The sequence below is a fragment of the Cygnus atratus genome, chromosome 6 (assembly GCF_013377495.2).
Source record: "Cygnus atratus isolate AKBS03 ecotype Queensland, Australia chromosome 6, CAtr_DNAZoo_HiC_assembly, whole genome shotgun sequence".
Classification (NCBI taxonomy): domain Eukaryota; kingdom Metazoa; phylum Chordata; class Aves; order Anseriformes; family Anatidae; genus Cygnus; species Cygnus atratus.
Window position 1 is genome coordinate 2,056,548 of NC_066367.1, and position 22,916 is coordinate 2,079,463.

The 22,916-nt window shown below is 40.0% G+C and overlaps 1 protein-coding gene across 14 annotated transcripts in view; it reads right to left on the reverse strand.

Annotated features, from left to right (window-relative positions):
- The window catches only part of SLC39A10 (solute carrier family 39 member 10), a 106,939-nt gene extending 85,804 nt beyond the window's left edge, over nt 1-21,135 (reverse strand). For 5 of the 14 annotated variants that reach the window (XR_007708522.1, XR_007708523.1, XR_007708521.1 and 2 more), the window contains exon 1: nt 233-675. Coding sequence is in view for 1 of the 14 variants with exons in the window: in XM_050711740.1 (XP_050567697.1) it covers nt 3,277-3,282 (6 nt within the window). In the remaining 13 variants the exon portion in view is untranslated. Of the gene's footprint in view, nt 1-232; nt 777-3,276; nt 3,342-9,007; nt 9,635-9,681; nt 9,781-11,128; nt 11,227-21,038 lie in introns of those variants that run through there. The other 9 variants (XM_050711743.1, XM_050711742.1, XM_050711741.1 and 6 more) reach the window with 7 other exon arrangements.
- Nucleotides 21,136-22,916: the final 1,781 nt, after the last annotated feature.

Below are 22,916 nucleotides of genomic sequence, written 5' to 3' on the forward strand. Positions count from 1 at the left end.
CTCCGGGCGCGGCTCTCCCCGGCCGCCCGGCGGGTCCCGGCGCCACGTCACGGGCCGGCCGCGCCGCCGAGCCCCCCGCATGCCGGCGGCGGAGCTGACCCCGCTGCTCCCGGCACCGGCTGCCGCCCGGCCGCCCCCCCCCCGCCGGCGGCCCGGGGCCGGCCGCCACCCTCACCGCCGCGCCGGCCGCTTGTGGGGGAGGGAATGTAAACAAATGGGGTTTTATAGCTACCTCACTCGAGTGCCGTGTGCATCTCCCTCTCCGCTCGGTACCAAACCGCCACGGCGCCTCCTCCTCCTCCTCCTGCAGCTCCTGCCGCCGCCGCCACGCTATTCACCAACCGCCGCTACGCCAACCGGCCGCCCGCCACACTCGCCCCTACGCAGCGCGCGGGCTGCGCTACGCGAGCGGACCCGCAGGGCGCTTCACCCAATGCGCGGCCATTTCGTCCCCTTCCCCCCGCCGCCTCTCTCCCCCCTCCTCTGCTCCACCGCCGGCTACGAAAATGGCGTAGCACTCCCCCCTCCCCGTCGCTCCGTTCCCCTCCCCGCAGCGCCTTGCGCTCATCACTCAAGCGGGTGGCGGCGCGGCCGTGAGAGGAGCGAGGGGCCGAGGGCCGGGGCCGGAACCGGAGCTTGAGGGAGCCCCGGGCTCGGGCAGTGCCGGCCGTGCTAACCCACGCTGACGGCAGCTCGCCAGGCGGCCGCGGCGCCGGGCGAGTCCCCGGCCCGGAGCCTCGTGCCCCGGCGGCCTGAGGGGAGCGGGGCCGCCGCCCGGGCCGGGCCGGGCCGGGCCGGGCCGGGCCGGGCCGGGCCTTCCCTCAGCGGTTGGCGGCGTGGGGCAGGCGGCTCTGTCTGTCCCGCAGGAGAGCTGTGCCCACGGAGCAGCCCTTGGCTTCTGCACCCAGGAACCTCTTCGAGAAGGAGATAGTACTGTCCCGACACACTTAACCCCTGAAGTCCTGTCAGGCTTCCTGATGAAATACAATGAGCACCTGCGTGTTTGGGTAGCAAACATGGCCCCTGTTGGAGAAGCAGCCCCTCATCACAACATACTTGGTCCATTGACAAAGTGCTAGCAACTGGCAGAGTCCAAAAATACGTGTAATACCTGCGTAAATTAAAACCTTTACCGAACAGTGCCAGGGTTTAGCGGACATTTTGGATTGCAACATAGAACATACAGAAACCCTTCATATCAAATCCTGTTCTCAAGAAAACCAGCTTATTTTGTAATGACTATTTATAGAAGATATATACAAAGACTAAAGTGCTGTTGTAGGAACATCTTAAATATGTTTTAAGCCATCTCCTTTTTCTTTCTGAGAAATTTGCATACAATCTCCACCACATTTTCCTCCAAAAATAACTGCTGCATAACAGGCTTCAGGCTGTAAGCAAACCTACACCCTGTTTTGTTCAGGAGGCACGCATTTTTCTTACAGACTCTCAGGTTACGGAGTTGAACTAATCCTTTCTAAACTCATCCCTTTGTTAAACCCAATGTCTCACACCAGCACTGCCCTAGGTTTGGCCTGGCAGAGCCAGAACCTAATCCTACCCACAGTCCTACCACAGTCCAAGTTTTACTCTGCAGTTATCCACACCGATGGCCTCCCAAAGTCATTATGTGAATTTCTGGTTGGTGACATATCCCTAGAATACAAAGGCTGTTTAAAATACTAAAAATACAAAGGATCAATAGTGTTAGTTTAGAAACTAAGAGTTGGTATCTCTAAGACTCAGAACAAACAAATCCCATATAACCATAAAACTCAAGTTACACTGCAAAAACAAACAAAAAACAGAACAAACTTTTCCAGATAAGATAACTTCCAGATAAGATAACTTATGAATATTCATTATAATGCAGACAATGTAACAGATGAATGAAGAGAAAGAGGTAGGCTGATCAAACACTTATTGGCCTAAGACTGCAGCAGCTTTGTGCATTATGCTACACCAATCTTTCGGTATGAGGGGCTAAATCTTTACTGAACTTTCCCAATTACTCCTCTCCCCCCCATCACTTTCATGTCCCGATGACAGAATCTAATTTCAAATCTTCTCCGATATTTTTTTCATTTCTTAGTGTTTATCGGGGGGGGGGAGGGGCTGGGAGGAGGGGAAATCTACATTTTCCCCCCTCATTTTCTTCAAAATGCCCTGGTTTGTTTTCAATTTTTTTCTTCTTCACAGCTCAGGTCAAAGTTTGGAGACCGTTAAAGTGATTACAAAGCTCTATACCAAAACAGCACATCAGATTATTTATATGTTGATTTGAATGATTTCTGCCTCAAAAGCAGTCCTTTCTCTCTCAGCATTTTTGTACAGGAAAAAAAATACAGACCTGATTCTGACATCAGTCATTAGATACAAGGTACACTGACCTTGCAGTTAGGTTACTTCTCCCTAGTCTTAACCATATATTTTAGTACACAAACTGCCTGTGCATGGATACTTAAAGGAAAGAAAGTATGAGTTTCTACATCTTAGCTTCACAAAGCAAGTACAAGAACTATTAAATCAGGCATTACTATGAGAAGCATGCCTCCTTGTAAAGCACATGGAACAACTTCCTGTGCTGCAGGGAAACTTGTACAAGACCTGGAAGCCAGCACTGCAGGAGTGCTTGTAGCTTTGGACAACAAATGTATGCAGCAGATCCAGATTATTTTTTCAGCATTTAAGCACTGAACAGAATACATTGCTATACTTTTAGAACAGAACTTTTTTTTTCCCCTCCCTCTTCTCTTCTCACGGGACACTTTTTGAGTACCGCTGCATTGCCCATTGATTTGCAGGATGGAAATATATCCTGTCAAGTAACATCCGAGGGCTCGTGGTATAATGCTGCAAAAGCAGACTGGGGCTTCTAACAGCGCTCCTCTCAATATGAGGTCCTGTCTGGAGACACATTTCCAGCTCCAGTGCTGGGACCTCTTTCCCTTTCCTGTATCCCATGGACCTGATGTGTTTGGTCACCAAAGCCCAGTTTAGGTCAGCTAACTGTGTTATCAGGGGAGATGATAAAGGAAGAAACAGAACATAATGTTCTGTTTTGGATACAAGATGCAGGCCTAAAGAGAAGTGCAAGGTTGGACAGAATTTGAGAGATCCCATACACTGATTTCCTGTTCTCCCTTTGTAAAACCCAACTCCATGTGGGGGATAGAAAGTATATACATATGCATACATGTACATAGGTTGTTTAGAAGCAAGTTTTTTGTCATTTTTAATTTTAAAAAGGAGAATTTAGGTTTTGCTTCCTCTTACATTCATATATCCTGTTCATAATTCTGCAGAAGGTTTCACTTCTTACATCCCAGTACTGCTTCTGTCTGTAAGCAAAAGGAAGAGTCTCGGACATATTCTTTGGAGATTAGGAATAATAATGAGGAGGAAAAAACCAAACCAAACCAAACAACAACAAAAAACTTTAACCAGGACAGATTTGCTTAGAAAGCTATTAGTTGAAGGTGCTGACACATCATCTACTAAGTGGGAACAAAACGTAACCATTTGTTACCAAAATTAAGTTCTATACCCCTAAACCACAAGTCTCTGGCAAATACAGCTTTTTCTTGACTGAAGAGCTCAACCTCATTTTATTGCTTTTAAAATATTGATGTCTCAAGAAAAGCCAAGATGGTGGCTTGAAAAAATCAACTTCCTCCTTCGTTCAAAATCATCTCTAAGCTTGATCCAAAGATTTATCAGAATTTATGGCAATTTGAGTGCTAGCATACCTGCTTTTGTGGTTTATCTATTTCCTTTCCTGTTCTTTAAACCACTGTTCTAGCTTTTGTTCTTGTTTTTCATTCATTCTGAGAGCCTGAATCAAAGTCAGAATGGCTTTTTTTTTTTTTTTGACGGTGACCTATAAATATTATTCAGCTTGTTGAAGGAGTTTCATGGAGATAGCAAGTGGCAGAATTAATCTTGAGGAGGTAGCAAATAGCTAACAGGGCAAAGCCTACTTTCCAAACAGAGAGATTTTACCAAATTCCTTTGGAACTGAAGAGCTTTACTACAGGAGACTTTACTCAGAAGTATGCTAACAAGAACTGCTTAAGTGAAATATCAAGGAATCTTACAAAAGACATTTTATTTCCTCATTACATAGTTTCCTAATCTGGATCTCAGAACATGACCTGTTGATAGTTGTCTCCTCTGCTTTGAGCTTATCAACATACTATATAACCCTACATGGTTAATTTTATTGCACAGATTTACCTGTACTTTCAATATTCAATACAGTTGTTTGACATGCACTCATTTTCAGGCTATGAATTTGCGTACTGATGCAGGAAAAACTTTGCTTATGGCAAGGACATAAGCGAAGGTGTTCAAGCGTCCAGGTGAGCTTAAGTATCAGTACAAGCAAGTAGTGATTCTGTGATTAAAGCTCATGCTTGGAAATAGGCAGTGATGTCCTCTGGGGGATTTCTTGGCCTGCTTACATTGAATTTAAAGGCCAAGTTTATTTACTCCAAGGCAGTATATAAAAACAGCAGTTTTAGTAGAGACTATATATGTCTTTTTTCAAATTCTTGCTCAAGAATTTGTTCTTGTTTAAGCCTGTTTGGTGCACTTGTTTACTAAAGTTTTAATAGGTTTTATCTGTAGAAATTCCAATGATAATTCAAAGTAGGCCTGGTTGGTTTTTCACCAACCAAAAAGGACCATGGGAAAGTTTCTTTACTCATAATAAAGGACAAAAAGGGAAAATATATCTGAGCTTTGTTTTTGTTGTTGTTTTCCAAGGAACAATTCTTACCCTTCTTCCTTTACAACAACATATGCATATTCCCCCACATGGGCAGCATATATACATGTATAGACATATGCATAAAAACAAAAGTATTTGAAGCAAAAGTATTAACGTCAATGACTTACTTTATGTAATTTTAAATATGGTACTAGTGTAAATATTGACAGGAAATTGGTTTAAAAAGAAGTCCATGATTATTATTATTATTTTTAAATATGCCAAAACAAGATACAGATTTTAGGGAAGTTTGTTTTAGAAGTTTTTGAGTCAGACTCTTTGTGGGAAGGGTTAGGCTTTTTGTTTGTTTTTAAATACACACTGACATTTTTAGTGACAAAAATTAAAACCTTTTTCATTTGCTGTAGGTTACATTGGCTAAGGTTACATAAACATCAAAGGCCATAAGCAAAAGGGTGTGATGCTGCAGCAACAACTGAAGTATTTGTTCCACACAGCTTTTTTTTCCTGGAATATGGAAAGATACAAGTATGACTTGTAGACCTTTCATTCATTTTGGGAAGCTAGCAAATGCTACTATAGCTTATCCATAGGAAAACTCTTGGTGGGTGAACTTTGATTAAATCTCTGCTTTTGTTTTTTTGTTATTTCCTTTTAACACAATTTGCCAGTCCTACTATCTAAAGCAGCCAAAAGCCCTTTCATAGGATCCGAGACACACCAGATTTGCCAGTAGCAGGCATAGGAGAAGATTCAAAATGGAAGATATTAAAAGATGAAGACAGTATTTCATGGCCTTCCTCTCTGGCTGATTTGGGTTTATTTATTTTTCTCATTCCTTCCTGCCTTTTAAAGACACCTGTTGCTGTGGAATCTTTTCTGTAGCACTAGTTACAGAAATAAGTTTAGAGTTTATACCAAAGGATATGACCCAGACCGTCTACTGTATTGTATGATTTGTCACATGTGCGGTTTACACTGCTCTGTCACACCACTTCCTCTTCAGCCTTTCACTTCTTATAACAAGTAAGCAGAACATAGGTTTTGGATTGACATATCTTATAGGATTGTGAGATATATTATTTTTTATTTTTTATTTTTTAGGATAAGATAGTAAAAAAGGCATGATGAGAGGGGGAAAGGCCAGTCAGCTGCTTCCTTCAGCACATGACTAGGCTGAGACTGCTGAGCACAAAGAACTTATGGTCACAACCACAGAAGAGCTCTGTATCAATAAATATGGGATATTCTCCACTGGAGCCATGCAGGGTTCAAAACATTAAACAAAGCTATGTTAGCTGGCTGGGTGGAGTACGTTGAAAATTCCTCTAAAGGCTTGTATTTATGAAAGCAAACTGGATCAATTCCAGAACTGACCCACCTTGCTGAAAAGGAAATATTGACTTTAATGTAATCTCTTTACATGTTGAGGAACTTTACGCCCTCTTCTCAAATAGAATGGAAAAAAATTAGTGATACTGTCCCTGACATTGTTTGAAAGAATCTATGAACAGGCAAGGAAAACAATGAAGGTCAGTATCTTTTAAGTCAGTCCCTGCCAATTTTTAATCTCTACTTGGATGATTAGCAGTCTTTATGTATAACCAAGACCTAGATGAGCAATAGAAACAGTTCTGCTAAAGCTGCATTTTAGTCAGAAGCTGGGGTGAAATTTACATTTCTTTCACCTCTGTTACACATGAAAGTGGAAATGACAAATGTTAAACAAATGCAATTCCTCCATTATCAGTGGGTGGAATTGGGAAGCCAAGATATCCTTAAGTTACTGGCTACCAGTTTTGAATACCTCGGGAGAGGTTGATCGTCTGAAATTTCAACAGTGGAAAGGGGAGTCACTATGAGCTACTGTGGATATACTTCAGTAACTTAAGCTTGAATGGATGAGGGAGGATGCTGGATAGCCTCATCCCTTCTTTATCACAGATCCCAAGCCTCAAAGGGACATCCACAGAGAAGACAGGAGGCAAGAAGAAGCACTGTCAGGGAAAACAAACACCACAGATACTGCTTGCAGAAATAAAATTAGGAAAGGGTTGTTTTTTATGCTTGTTTGTTTTCCTTTAAATCAACTGTACCAGTAGCAAAATCTAAAAAATCAACAGAATGAATCTCAAACTTAAAATTACTGATAGCTGGCTCACAGTCTAGGGAGCTCTGCTAACTCACAAAAGAGTTGGTTTAAGCTTAGCTGTGTTGGTCCTTCCATGCCTGATAACAAGGTATGTAGGAACTGGAGGGAGCAGCTGGATGGTGGCCCTCAGGGTCCTATCAGTATTAAAGGTACACCACCTCTCTTTGAAATGCTGTCATGTACTGAAGTTGGTTGTTCTTTTTTTTACTTTTCCCCATAATTTACTTTATTATTATTATCATTAGTTCCACTGTATTCTACAATGAAAAAGCATGTTAAAGACCCCTATTTCTTCAGGAAATAAAGAGGTGCCAGAAGAATTATGAATGACATTAGGGAATGGCCTGATTCCCAAATCTTTAACTACAACCATTTGACAGTACGTCTAGGTGCTGCAGCTTTATTTTCATGCCTGAAAATGCTTCGCGCAGTTGGATGATAATTACAGTTTTAATGACACAAGTAGGAGTGTGAACTTAAGCATAAACAGCTATGGAGAAGAAAGCAAACTTCAGCTGATACACACACTGATGAAGCACAGGCTCACACACAACATGGTCTAAAATGACAAGAAATGTGAAAATCTGAGATGAATACTAGTGAAATTACCCGGAGGGACAGGTCATGTGAATGCACACAACTAGAAGCCGCGAGGAGATGCAGAGAAATGGGGAGGCCCTGCTTCACTGCTATTTTTCAGCTGTGTATGACTTTGCAATTTCACATGATGACTTATATAAAACAGAATCAACTCCACTGAGATAGAGCTATAGCAGCGGCAGCAGGACGGAGTAATCATTATGAATACACCCCGTTATCTTTTAGAAATGGAAGAGAGGTTGGAACCAGTAAACAAGTAGAGAGAAATTTGTACAATGGCTGGGTTGGCTAGCAGTAATTACTGAGATAACTAGCAGACTGTCAATCTCCGAGGAAGCAAAACAGCCTGAAACAAGTTTGATGCCAGTTTTGACATAATTGAAATAAATAAATGTTATGCTCAAAAATTCTTGATTTCACTCAGACTATTTACATCTTTCCACCTCTCACAGATAACCTTCTTTTCTGTTATCCCTTACATTCCACTTTATAACTACATCTATTTTTTGAAAATTCATTCCCATAAACACAATGGGAAACTCAGATGAGCCTCCATGATACCTCTAATGAAATTATTGTGGACTTCCCCAAGGAAAAAAATACAAGATCGAGTTCTTGCCTTCAGTTGGTAAAGCAGTACATTCCAAGGTTATTTAAAACTAAATGATAAACAGCCAAAAGCTGTTCTTTATAACAAGTAAGTTGTAAAGTATAGTTAAGTAAAACTCTTAACGGTGTAATTTCATTTACATTTTCAGAATCACTTTTCTATTAATTAAAGGTTATATACATGAGACAAATCCGCTGGATTAACTGCAAATAAAATTTAAAGTTTGAAAACCATTAATCAATCAAATTTCCAGTTCACTAAAATCCTGAGAATTAGTTTCTGAAGCACAACATAGTATCCTTTGGCAAATCAATGTATAATAAAAAGAAGGAGCTTCAAGACACTTTCATAAAACTAAACAGAAGGTAAAACTAAAGTCAATATTAACTAGTAATTTGCAAGGAAGCTGGGAATAAGAATATTTTAGACAAGCCAGGTACTTGAAAAGAGACTGCTCAGGGCTGTACAGGTCATGCGTACCTGGTCGGGGCTGAGTCATTGCTAAATTCCCATGCGAAGCAGAGGCAAGATTATGGGAAATACTCATCCCAAAGCCTGCTCACACAGTTTTACTTAAGCTTATCTCAAATGACCAAAAAGTGTGTAGTCTGGACAGTGCAATTCCAGGACAACATTATTTATATTACAGACTGTGTTAAATATATAGCATAAGAATGACTGGAATTCACTGCTGTTTTTCCAAGGGGACTTCTGTTTTGATGTAATCTACACTCCCTATCCTAAAATGAAGGCATACTAATGTTGTCCATCATTATAGATGATAATTAGACAAAAATAGCCTTGATTATCACAACTTCAAAAGCAGTGAATCAAAAAAGGAACTGCCAGCTGTGGTGCACCTGAAACTACTGCATGTGCCCCCTCCCCTTAAGGAACAGATCAGTCCACTTACATAAAGCTGAGTGCCAAATTCATCATGCAGGACAGCAGTGTCTGATTCACATAATTTCCTTCTTTCTCTTCTTCCTCATTTACAGGAGAAGGAGTCTGCATGGCCTATAGTCACTTCCCTCGACAGGAATAGCTGCTATCTATGCAATTTCTTTTTAAAATCACTGTATTTTTAAGAAGCTGTGTGAGCAGGGCTTTTTTTTATTTATTATTACATTGAAATTGAACTTTGAGCTAGTAAAAACAATATTATGGTAATGCTGTTGTCCTAAAACCAGAGCTGCTGTTTTCACAGGAGGTCACTTCAAATTGCTTCACAGAACTTTGGGCTGTTGAGCACCGAGACATATGCAGTGCATCAGGGCCAGTTATTGCCAACAGAGAAGCAGCAGAGGGCTATTTTTCAGAGGTTATTGCTGAAAGTTGTTACTGTAATCCAAAATGTAATGCAGAAAGAAGCAGTTTTTGTGGGAGAGAGTGGGGAGGATCAAAATTACTGCAACTTTTTTTTTTTTTTTTAAATACCACTTGTGCTGCATTGCAAAACAGCACAAGAACAGCATTCATCTCAAAAGTCAGTGATCTCCTGAGGACAAAAGAGTGACTCTTCCTGCTAACATAACCTGGTCAACATAGATGTGTGCAAGACAGAGAGTCACATTTGCAACTGCCCACCGCCTTGAAATGATGCAGATCCAAAATAGCTGTGAGGCGCGCTAAGGCAGATTTCCCCCTTTGGCTCTTCCTTCAATTCTTCTTACTCCCATGACAAATGCAGCTGCAGAAAAGTCATGCTGGTATTAGGACATTACCGAATTGTCATTTGAGTTTTTTTTTTTTTTTTTTTTTTTTTAAGAAGGTCAAGAAACAGTTTTTAAAACATTTAAACCAGTGCTGATGGTTTGTCTCTGTAACAGCATGTGCGAAGATGGAATTGTAACTGAATAGCAATAAGAATATAAGAATAGAGTAATTGCTAAGAAAAACTTGTCACTGATAAGGGCTCAAATGTAAAACTGAAGCTTGCTGTCTCCACTACCCGCTCTTCTCCATGCAGGCCCCTGAAGTTACTTGCTAACCAGTGACTCCTGTTACATAGCACCTCAGGCAAACTGCCTTGGAGATAGAGGTTGTGGAATACACACGTTTTGCTCCTGCCAGGAACAATCTTCTGAGAGTTAAGTTTTAAACAGTTTTCCTTCAATATCACACAGGAAGAGGCAGCTTGAGAATGTTTTCCTATTTGATGCTTACACAGTCACACACACTGTCACAGTGCTGCTGAAGTTAACATCCTAATAAAAATAGCTTCTCCTCAGTGGACTTTGTTTGCTTTAGCCTGACATTGTTTTCAGGGCATTTAAAGCTTAGCAATAATATTTGTATGGTCTTGAAACTCTGTTCTGTTTTCGGAAGAAAGTGAGTTGTTAACATAAGTTCAGAAAGGAGGCAAGAAATGTTTTCCTGTCATTTCATTTTGTCACGTCCTAGGAGGAGCAAAACCAGACATCAGCAACCTCCCACAAAAAAGCTGACTGCTAGAGCTTTTTTAGACAACTTACTTCAACATTGGTCTTATGCCTTTAAAAAAAGGCATGAACGTTTTTATACATCATTTTGAGATGCCTATAGGAAAACTACTTTGTTGAAATGTTTTAGGCTAAGATTTTAATACAATTTAGTCTTAAGTACTGCAAAGCATCCACAAACTACAAGGTAGAAATGATTACTGAAGTGCTTAAAAACCAGGCAAGTGATATGTGAATGACAGTTTCTTCACTACCCATGCACTCAAAAACATGTGCATCATCTTTGGCAGAAAGCAGCTTTCTATCTGATGAATCTGTAAAGCTGCTAGAAAAAACAGTGATGTTGAAGTACAGTGATGTTGAACAGGGAACAGTAAGTCCTGTTCAGACAATGGGATGTGAGACTTTCCTCCCTCCACCCCTCATTGTGCTTGTAGCTGGTAAAGTTCCAAGACAACGTGAAAAAAAAATTGCTTTCTATTACCCTAAAGCAGTAATTTCCTGTAGTCACCTATGGAAACTAAAAGAAGGCTGGTTTCACTGTTCCCTGAAAATGATGATGAAACAAGATTATAAAGGAAAATGGTACTTACCCTTTATCAGACTCCAATTCAAGAGTTTAAGATATATTCCTAGGCTTAGCCAGGCAAGTATTTACCTCAACTCAGATGCTTAGTAGCCCATTCAAATCAATGGGAATGCAAATACGCTAAGAGTGAGTCACTCACACGCCTTAGGGTCTTGCTGAATCACATCCTTCGCATGCCACAATCATTACCAAAAATTGTGGTGGCGACCATACTCTTTGCCAGATTTGGTGTATCTGTTAGGGAAGCTAGAGCTCAGTGAGACACGAAGCCGGTGTGTGTGTGTGCGCATACGGACACTGCCATGACACGACCAAGCATTTCCATCTTTTCCAGATTCTGCCACTTCTGGAGACTCCTAGATACTAATAGCCAGGCATTTTGAAAGCCATGTCATTTCCTTAGGTACGGTGCATACACATTAAAAAATAAATAAATCTTGATTTGTCAGGCATGTGACACCATAACCATATAATGTCTTTTTTTTTTTTTTCCTCTGAAATGCTTCATACACACTGAATTCTGTAAGAACCAAGATGACTTTGGTTCTCCTTTTATTTGAAACTAACTTTTAGGCCTCTCCAATATGCTGAGAGGTATCTGTATGCTCTGCTCCCAGACTTTACGGGGCTTTATGAAAAAAGCAGGAAACAAACAGCTGATCTAAAAATCTACTAAAATATGCTCACTTCCCTAAGATCTGGATTAAATTTCCAAGTCCATTTTGTTTCTCAAATTCCACAGTTTCAATAGTTTTTTTTTTTTTTTTAGTAAAATGGAAGAGAAAAATATATAAAATAAACACATCTATAATTAAGCAGTAGTGGACGGCTATCAGTAATTGGCATGGCTTGCTTTCTATCCCATAGAGATCTTTGCACATAAAGAAAAGCTCTCTCCTACCTCCCACCCTCAAGAAAATTGTTTTAACTTTTAGTTTCTTTGGACTGATTTTATTTCATTGTAAGCAACAAGGTTTTTTATTGCTTTTAACTGTCAGAAATTCTTGCAGAGAAGTATGCAGTGTGGGTACTATAGAAACCATGTACCATCTGCCTTAAAAATACGTTGCCTCTTTGTTTTGCCTTCATTTCTGTGCCTAGAGGATTTTATTAAAGAGCTACATTTCATAGCGAGTTCTTGTTTGACCACTTTGTAGAAAGTTTTACCTTGCTGTTTTAGGGCCCGCTCCTGTAGATCAGCTGCAGGAAAAAGTCTAACTGGAACCAGCAAGGGTGCCAGGTGGATGGAGCTGCTTCTGTACACAGCTGCAGGAGCTGAGACCCCAGCCAAGCAGAGTTGCATATACTAGCCTACTCTCTGCAAATATAGTAAGCACAGGCCCCTTCCCCAAAAAGTTCAAAATAAAACAAACAAACAAGCTACTACTATATGTAAATCAATACATAAAAGAGAATAAATAACATGAACCAGTCCTGGTTTCATCTGGGATAGAGTTAATTTTCTTCACAACGGCTGGTAATAGTGCTGTGTTTTAGATTTAGGAGGAAAATTACGGTGACACATGAATGTTTTAGGTACTGAGCAGTGCTCATACTAAGTCAAGGACTTTTTGGCTTCTCATACTACCCTGCCAGTGTGGAGGCTGACAAGAAGCCAGGACAGCAGAGCCAAATGGACCACAGGGATATTCCCCAGCACGTGGCACCAGGCTCAGCAATAAAAATGGGGGAGCTGGCTGGGTGCCAGGCTGGGCATTGGCCAGTGGGTGGCTAGTAACCGCGGCGTGCTTCATTTGTGTTGTGTATTCTTTTATTTTTCTTTTCCCTATTAAACTGCCTTTATCTCAACCCTTGAGTTTTGCTTTTTCCCCCCTCATTCCCTCCCCCATCCCACTGAGGGAGGACGTGAGTGCGAAGCTGAGCCGTGCTGAGCAGCCTGCTGGTTAAGCCTTAACAGAACCAAATACAGATGCAGAGACAGACTGCCATACATCCCAAAGCATGCATTCTTGTATTTTTTTTTTTTCCAGAAGTTTAGAGAATTTTCTTATTCTGCATTAGGAATTTGGTAAATTTGAAATCCACCAAAATAGCTTGGTTCTACATTTGTGCGGGGGAGGGGGGGGAATCTACATTTAGAGCTGCTGACTGGCATCACATTAATTTACATCAAGTTGTAATTGCAATGCATGTAATTTCAGTTCCAGTACTCTAGTCCTGAAATCAGAATGATGCCTATTACACAAAAAGGCACTTCCTTTTACAAGACATAACACTAGTTAGAAACTCAATGTTTGTTGAGCTGAAACAAAGCCTAAACCAGCAATGAGCTCTTGGAGGTTTCATAAGAGAGTGCTGAAAAGGATGGCAGCCCTATATCCATTCACCATTGCAATACTAAATACAACATTGTTTAGCCACTTTTTTGTCCATTTGCCTCCCAATTTTTTAAGATTAGGAACTAGATAACTTCAGGTTTTCAGCTATTTGGTTTTCTTGCTTGAGGTAGCAGTTCAGCACACCTGCCAGAAACCACCAATGCTGGTTTCATGGAGTTCTTGAGATGTGCTGGCAGACGTAATGCTGCAGAGCTGCAAAATACTTGAAGCTGTCCCACATTTGACCGACTACACCATTTTAGTCTGACCTTTGCAAGTGTTTATGGGAATCTTTAAGGTGTATTTTAAATCATGTTGTACAACATGAGAAGTGAAATCATGACCATTTACAGAAGACCAAACCAGCTAGATGATCATATCCAGGGACTCTGCTGACACTGGGAACAACCAAAGCCCAAAGCCACTTTGCTTCAGTCCATCCATATATCATATTAAATATGAAACAAAGTCTGACCCCACCCTCCTTGAATTTGGGTGAAAAAAAAAAACAAACCTGTGTCTAACCGTTGCAATTCTGTATGTAACAACTACAGAGCAGTTTATAATAGTTCTGATTCTGACAGGAAGAGCTATTAGTCTGGACAAATAGCTTTTCCATATCTAAGCCACCACAGCTCCAGCAATGTCTGAAGACTTACGTGAATGCCTTATTAATGTTAGTTCATAAACTAGCACAAGTCCTTTCCAGGGATCAGATGTGCACTCTAATCACTCACAGTCAAAATGGATTCTGTTTCACAAATGTGTAAATAACCCCATATCTAAAGACACGTAATGCAAAGATGGAATCAGGGTAAATGGTCTTGCTGGAGAAGAATGGAGCAAATATATTGTAATTAAGTAAATAAAATATTGTAATCTAGTGAACTTCCATCTCTGAACTGATTAAGGCTGCACAGCAGGAATAGAAAACTAGCTCTGCCCTGAGGACGGCTTTCTAGGAGAGTAGCTTTCTAGCCAAAGCATTAGAAGATGTGTAATTAGGTATGCAGCATTCAGCTGGCTAATAGACTCTCTCCTTTGATTGACATTTCTCATATGACTAGTTTTCACATTAGAAGGTTGGGGCTTTACCAACTGGTTTAAATGATAATAAATGGAGAGGCTATCATTTACTGCAACATTACCTGGTCTAAATCTGAAAATACATGTAGTTACATACATAGAGCTGTATTGACAAACATAAATTACCATGCTTTTTCCAGAGCAGGATTTCTGTTGTGGCAGTTACTGGCTGGTTTAGGATTCCTCTCACCTGTTGCACCATGACTAAAGTTTATGATAGCATTTTCTTCTATTTCCTTACTCTGAACATTTATTCAAACATTCAACTTTAAGCTACATGCTAACAGACTTTGCAAATTTAAAACTGCAATGTTAAAAAAAACTTCCAAAAACCCTTCAAGTATTTATAATTACTTTAGAAGTAATGTAAGAACACTGCCTTCAGCATATCCCAAAATATACAAGTGTACACTAGATTAATAATTGCTTTATTTCTGTTTCAGTGTCCTGTGATTCCAGCAGTGATCTCTCCTTCTCTGTTAGAGGGAAGATGCCAGATGCTGCATTTTCAAACTAGCTTAATTCCACTGTCTCCCTGAGGTTTCTTCTTGCAGGAACAGGTGTAGTGCTTCACCGTAGAGGGTTGACATCCTGTCAATGCAAAGCCAGGGTGCTTTATTCTTTTGTATGAGAAGGGAAGGTCTAAAGTTAAGCCAATAATTATGCTGAAGAGATATGGACTGAGCCGCATTAAGTCTGACATACTCCTGCAGTAAGAGAGGAATTGGACTTAGAGCATCCTCACAGAGAATACTTGCAGTGTCCTCCATCTGGGAAGTCAGTACAAACCTGCCTCACTTGAGCTACAAGTTCTGTTTTTCTGAGCTTCTGTTCTTCCTTCTAGTTACCAACAACTTTTACTCAGGTACAGATTTACTGAAGGTGGGGTGTGAAAGTGGGCTAATTTAATTCCTATTAGTCCCTGTTTCTTGTTGTTTTCCTCCAGAGCTAGCAACCAATGATAAGAAATTGGAGAAGGCTATAGGATTGCACGCCCATAAAAATCACAGTGAACAAATTGCTGAGGAGGTGGTAAGCATCCTTTATCCAGATGGAATTAAGGTAATAATAATTCTTGGCCAACACAAGACAAACTCATAAAAAGCCCTGAAGTCTGTAATTCTGCTGCTCTGCTCTTGCGAGTCCACTTTGGTTATAACAATGGGTACACATTTGAAAAACAAAATAGAAGAAATGCACAGTTAATAACTAATGCTCTTAACCAGATGCCCTGCCTTGCTCTCACTTCTTTCCTGACAAAAAGGAATTGGTAGTGGTCTACTAGCTCCTTCACTTCTGAACCTGAACTGGGTTCTTACTAACTGGAGATAGTGCTCCATAGAAAGACTTTCTAGAAGGTTAACTACAAAACTCTGTATGCAGTTCAAATATACCTGAAGACTGAATGGCAGGAACCCTCAATTTGAAAAATACAATTAAGATGTACAGAATGGACTTGCTGCACAAAGAGTTTTTAAATGTAGTTCAGGATTGTCTCAGGGTAATTAAAACCAAAGGGTCAGAATCAGTTTCAGACAAAATTAAAGGGGTGAAAAAGCACATGATTATACGTTCACTACTTTAATAGAAGAAAATAAGAGGTTTGACCTGAAGAGAAGTAAAATGGAAGATAGCCTGGAACAGACAAGTGGCACTTGCCTCAGGTGCCCGAAGGAATTGGCAGTGTCAAAAAGCTTTGTTCTCCCGCCCCCCCCACCCCCTGCTTTGGAAAGGTGGATGGCAGATATGTTGAAGCAGTATTCAGGGAAAATTCAGAACGTAATACTCGGTTGGGAGAATGCCAGAAGGAAAGCATCTGAGAACATCAAGCACAATAACTCATTTCACATATTTAACCAGTTTTGCAAGTGACACAGATTATGCAAGATCCTTTTCTCTTCAGCTTTGACAGCTGTCCTGCTGTACAATAGTGTCCCCAAAGCTCTCAAAAAGCAGTTTCAGTATTTCTCATTCACATGTCCCTCTTCCCACTATTTGTGCCCTGTCTAGATTAAGATTAATGTTCCTAAAGTTCTCTCACCATTACATCTCTGGAAAAAAAAAATGAAGTTGCTTTAGCAATATACAATCACCTCAGCAAGGACAAACTTTCTAACACCCTCAATATTCATGCATTATGTACATGGAGATCCCATGGTAGATCTTGAGAGGATCAGGATGATTTCCAGGAGGGTCTCCTGCTCCTAGATAGAGCCCTGTTTAAGAGATCACACAGCTTTGGTATATCGGTCCCATTCTCAGTGAATGACCCAAAAGCTCCTTCTCATGCAGTTATTGCAGAAACGCGATAGCACAAGGTCTTTTGCCCATGATAACCTCTCATGTGGAAATCCATGTCATTTGTTGAGCAGGCATCCTACTGCAGCTTATATGCAGGAAGTCTGATGTTCCCTACGCATCACATTTATCGCACAACATAGCAAAGGGTGCCCTTGCAATATCGTTCTCTCAGATATCCTTTACTGGCAAACAATAACCCTGAACTATGACAGTTTCCATACAGCTCCCCAGACAAGATGATGAAGACATAGTGATTCCTTCCTCTTAAAGTCAGCTTTGGGCAGACAGGCCCTTGAACCTGCATAAACCCTCAGAGATGATTTCTCTTCACCCTAATTTGAGGGGAAATTTGAGCCTTAACTAACAGGAATATATAGGGCAAATATTTTCTAGAGATCTCTTCCAATGGTATCTAGCTGATCTTGTTTTAGATAGTGAACTTTATTTTGACATTTCAATAAATATTAACTGTTTCATAAATGTTTGATGAAATATAAGAATGTGCTGTTCATTTTATTTCTGATGCAGCAGTATGCAGAGGCAGTAAAAGTGACTTAAAACTAGTGACGAGAGAGGAGAAGAAAAACCTAGAAGCCATTTAGTACATTTACCTATTCAAAAAGAATTTACTATCTTCGAGTTTTTGTAGATTTCTTTTATGAACCTAAAATAGCACTTAGTGCTTTAAAGTTAGACATACTGAATTAACATTATCATTTCTAGGGGTCTGAAGAACAAGACTTGCAAATGAATATAAGTAATTAAAGTACTCTAGCAAGAATTAAGGCGAGCACAGTAATAACCGGGCTTGTAGGTTAAAATCAAAAGCACCAGAAAATCCCAGTAAGTTACACACCAGCATAGATGCACAACTGGAAACATGACATAGAACTTCTCACAGCCAGTTCCACCCTGCCTCTTTGCCAATAAAGCCTAATTTTCTTTAGGAGAAAGAAGTACAGTTCGTTCCTATTTCTTTAAAATAATTCAATGGACAGTACTACTTTAACACAGCTGCACCTGGAATGACATAATAGTGTCTACATGGAAGCTTAATTGGAAGAGTTAGAGAGAATAATCAAGAGAATAGACAAGATGACTGGGGAGGAGGGTGGGGGAATGAAGATGATAATCAGAAATACTGAAAGAAAGAAAGTCTGTGGAACCAAGTAAGAAATCATGAAGGCAATGGATATTCTGGAATTAAGGTGAGGGTTTAAATAGGATGAATAGGAGTGGACTTTAAACATGCAAATATGAGATGAAAAGAAAGAGAGAACTGAGAATGAGACAGAAAAAGTAATGCGAAAGTTTTGTTGGCTGAACAAGTACAGTGACCTTAAAAGAACAAGTTTGATACAGACTAAGAAGCACTTGAAACCATAAAGGAGACATTTTAACAGGTGAGACACTCTTTACAGTTTATTAAGATCAATTCTGCTTAGAATTTGAGTTTATGTAGCTTCAGCTGCAGTCCAGGAAAAAAAGGTAAAAACAAAACAAAACAACCCCCAGCCCCCTCTGATTATGACTTCGTTTCTGAATCTCCTGAAATTACCTGAAAATTGCCAGAAGACGTAACACTGAAAGAGACTATTGTTGATTAGTCCAACCTTTGATGTTGTAGGCAGAATTGCTACAAATATGAGTTACTGGTTTTGGTTAGGCACATGAATATTCATCACGTAGAAGTAAATGTGTAAAAGGATTTAAATGGGTACAATCTAAGCAAGATGACACTTTTGAAAGCCTCTGTATCATCTAGGACTAGATTCTCAAAAAATGTACGTGGTGAATGTTTCAGTACCTAACTATGTATCCACTCCCTAAAACCTCCCTAAGTCCATGTTCCTATACATTGTGGAATACGGTTCTTAGCAGCTGATAGACTAAAGCTGCCAAGATTCAGTGATAGAAAACGTTAAGTATTACTAGCTGCACAGGCCCCACTTTCTTAATGCATACCAAGGAGCTTCCTGGCTAATGCTGCCAATCCAGTGGTGTTTCTTTGACACACAGCTCTGAGCTGTCATTTCTACAGCAGTAGCCCAGGCACCTTGGTGGAGGTGGGCTTGGTTATCCTTTGGATAGCTTAGAGATATATTGGAGGGGAAGGCACACTATGAAAATGGTCCACCATCCCAGTTTAAAGTTCACCATGCCTATAAAGGATGGAATACCTCAACATTAGTTAGGTGTCTTGAAGTCATTCAAATCCAGGTAAATTAATAACAAATAGAAATATTTTTTATACAAAAATCCGAAAGAGATAACTGAATCACACAAACACTTATAGACAGAAGACAGAGATTAGAGGGAGCCGTACAAAATCTACTTATCGCAAGACCAGAAGTTTCTTCTACTTCCTCTCTATCCAGCAAACGTGCTGTTAGATTCTCAGCACAGATGTTCAGGGATTCAGTCCTTTTGCATAGCTTATATCCTGAGGGATACAGGGAGCCTAGCTTTGGGAATCCTTCCTTTTTGTACTACCAACACCCTACTTGGGGAGTTATTAAGATTCAAGATTTCTTCCTCACTCCACCCTACTGAGAAGGATTTCTTAATATTCATTCAGTCCCAGGTAACTTCAGAATTCCTCTCTCCTTGCCACTGAGCGCCCCTTCATGTTTTCAAAATGGTAATTCCCCTTTGGCCTATCTGGAAGCAATCATCACTTGCCCAGACAGTAAACAGATTATGCTAATAGTGCTCCACTACTTGGTTAAACCCTAAACAAAGTTTTAAACTGCTGTGATGCAAAATACTCTTTCTTTTCAAGCCATTCAAGACCCAGGCTGAGGTGTTTTTTTTTTTCCACCCACATAGCTTATCATGCAGCCTGAATTTTATGTGCATACGTAACCTGCCAGTCCTAGTCGATATAGTCACATAACTCAAGTTTACTTGCAGTTTATCCAAGATGAGATTTTAATGTCAAATCCAACACCGCAGCAGTCTGTGACAGTGGGTTTAAAGACAAGGCCTTCTGCACCCCAAACTGTTTCCCTCCAAAAATTGTTTCTGGGGGATGCCCTGATTTTTCCACCCCCTGATTACATGTCTAACTTGAGGTGGCACCCCTAACCCTTGCTTGGCTATAGCTACTGCTGATCCATCACTAGTGAATTACATTTTCAATTATATAACACCTTTCTTAATTTAAAAAACACAAACACACTACGTAACATTGACTGCTTGATAGGAGTATAAGTTTACCATAACCCTATTTAAGTGCAGGCATTTGGTGATCCCATTGGGACAGCTAAATTATCTTCTGCTCTACCATTTTCACATTTAGACATTAATCAGACAAGCAGTAAACAACTCTAGGGAAGAACAGTTCAAGAGGAAATGATGCAGTTTGTTTCTTTTTGAGCTTCTTCTGAGCTAATGCCATTAACACTCTATACATGAATGGTGTGAAAATACTTCTGATGTGTCATTAGAGACAGGTGATGATCACACTAACAGCATGCTTCTCTCCTTCATTAAAGCTTAACACACTTCACTGATTCACCTATATCATTCACTACTTTGGCATGTTTCTACTTTTTTTTTTTTTTTTTAAGTGATCAAACTGCCTATTTTACAAAGCAAAGGATACAGGCTGCTAGCACAGCTACCAGCTATTTATCAAGCTGCCAAGTGTAGTCAGCGTACAACAGGCTTTCATACCCTCTCCACCATGGTTAGAACTTTAACACCCAACCCTCACAAGTGAAGAAGCTGCAAAACTCACAACACTTCTGAAGTAACAAAAGAGATGGTTCAAAATGTCATTGCATCTGATATCATGGCTCCCACTATCAAACCAGTTTCCTGGAGGAGTATTTTATGCCCACAGCAAATTTTAATCTAAAAATATTATCCTAAATTTCCAGGCTTATTGCTTCTGTGTACAAGCTAAAGCAGTACTTCTTTGATCCCCCTGAAGTTTCATAAACAGTCTGTGGGACAGGAAAAGCTGACTTCCTGTGACTCCTGGATTAATAAAGCAACCAAATTCTCCCCTCGGGTTTACACCTACAGACTGAGAGCTAGGGAGATCACAACAGACAAATTCTTGCCCTGCAACTGCAGCTTTCATAACAATTCTGTAGAAGTTGATGATATTTCACCATTTCATTGTCTTGTAGTATACTGTTTGCTCAGCCAGGATAACAGTCAATATCCTATTATACTCACTGGTACACGCTGGAGATGACTGGACTCTGTCTTCGTAGGGGAAGGAAAGATACTAGTGTAAAATCTCTGGTCTATATAAAGTATTTCCTTCCACAGCAATGCCACAGAAGACTACTGTGTAACATTTTATATGGACAAGGAGGTCCAAAACACATGGAGGATGTTTATCACAAGACTGCTACCAGGAATTGACCACGAGGGAGGCCATTCTTGGGAAAAGGTTTGTCGTGAAAGCTATATAAAATTCCTGCCTCTGTCACTGACTGCCAGTAGCAGCTTTGTGGATTCCCTTGGGATGATTTACAAACAAAAGACACCAAAGCGTGCAGAGAACATGCTGACGCAATTGTGAAGTAATGCAGCACTACAGAACTAAAATTATGGTAGTGGTACATTATGTCTTTTTCCCCCCGCCCTTTGCATCAGACAATAACACATCCAGTAATCAGAGAATTAAGAGGGTTAACTTGTTTCCTGTTGTTTTTACATCAGTTTTGACAGGAAGTAATTACAGGTAATTTGTTCAGACATGGCACTAATATTCTTTGTGTTTGTGCTGAAAAAACTGCACATTTAACTACTCAGAATTAGTCTGATAAACTTCAATTATCATCTGTACATATCTAACATACCCAGTGTATGTCAACTGTCTGTTTTAATAAGTTGCTCCAGCATTGCAAGCTAAGTTTAGACACATGCCGTTTTAAACACGCATGCTATTCAAACCAGAGGCAACAGATCTGTAGATTAGAATTATTTGTACAGGTAACTGAAACAAATTAAACTTTCCACAGTATGAAACCATATTTAAATATATAATATTTAAATAAAAATAATAAAAATAAATATTTAATTATGTATTATATGATTATATAATAATATATATTATTTAAATTAATAAAAATTAAATAAATATTTAATTGTTCAACTGGCACAGAGTTATACATTCACCTGGAAATTGACGTGGTTGGGAACTAAAATCAGGCTATTTATTCTACATTTTAAAGTCTGATTTCAGATTCTCCTAATCTAGTTTTAAATTGTCACCATCAAATGTGATTATTCCCAGAGCCATTACCAGTTGATGGAGAAGTACTTTCCTCACACCAGAAATAAACAATACCCCCCACCTCTACGCCTGAGAACTAGCTGCAGCTGATGGAAAGTGATGCATCCCTTGGGCAGGCCTGGAGGAACAGCAGCTGTGGGTGACAAGAAGGGACAGATTCTGCCAGAGAGGAAAGATGCATGTAGGAAAGAATGCTCCTCCATGCAGGAAGGTCTCAGTACTACCTCCAAGAGCCTTGCTTATCCAAGTCTTTCTAGAAGCATCAGTGGGCTTTAGAGCCATGTAATCGTATGATCATATGATCACATGATAGCAGTGTTTGGTTCCCCAGTTGGATGAAACGCTAGAAATCTGATGCAACTGTTTTGGGAAGACTTAGTATTTACCTCTTAGGCAAAGATTACAGATCAGCATTAATTATCAAGACCTAATTTAGATAACGGATTTACCTTTCGTTTTTGCACTAATGCATTCTCCTCATTACTTAATGTTTTGCTGTGAACATCTTAAGTTATTATGAGAGATTATATTATGTACAGTAAGATTTTAAAATTATATAAAAACTAATGTAAATACACCTACATACAGAATATTTTAGTATTCCAAAATAAAAAATCATTACGATTACAGTGTAATACAACTACTGAGCAGTTAACAGGACTGCTCAAAGATTTTCTTTCAAGCAGACGTGTAGGACAAAAAACGTTAACAAAGAGGCCATTAGAAAGTCACATTTAAATACGAGCTACCTTCTTGGTGCTGGACTTTTACCTCAGGGTAGACTGATACAGCTCTGGCTTGTAAACTTA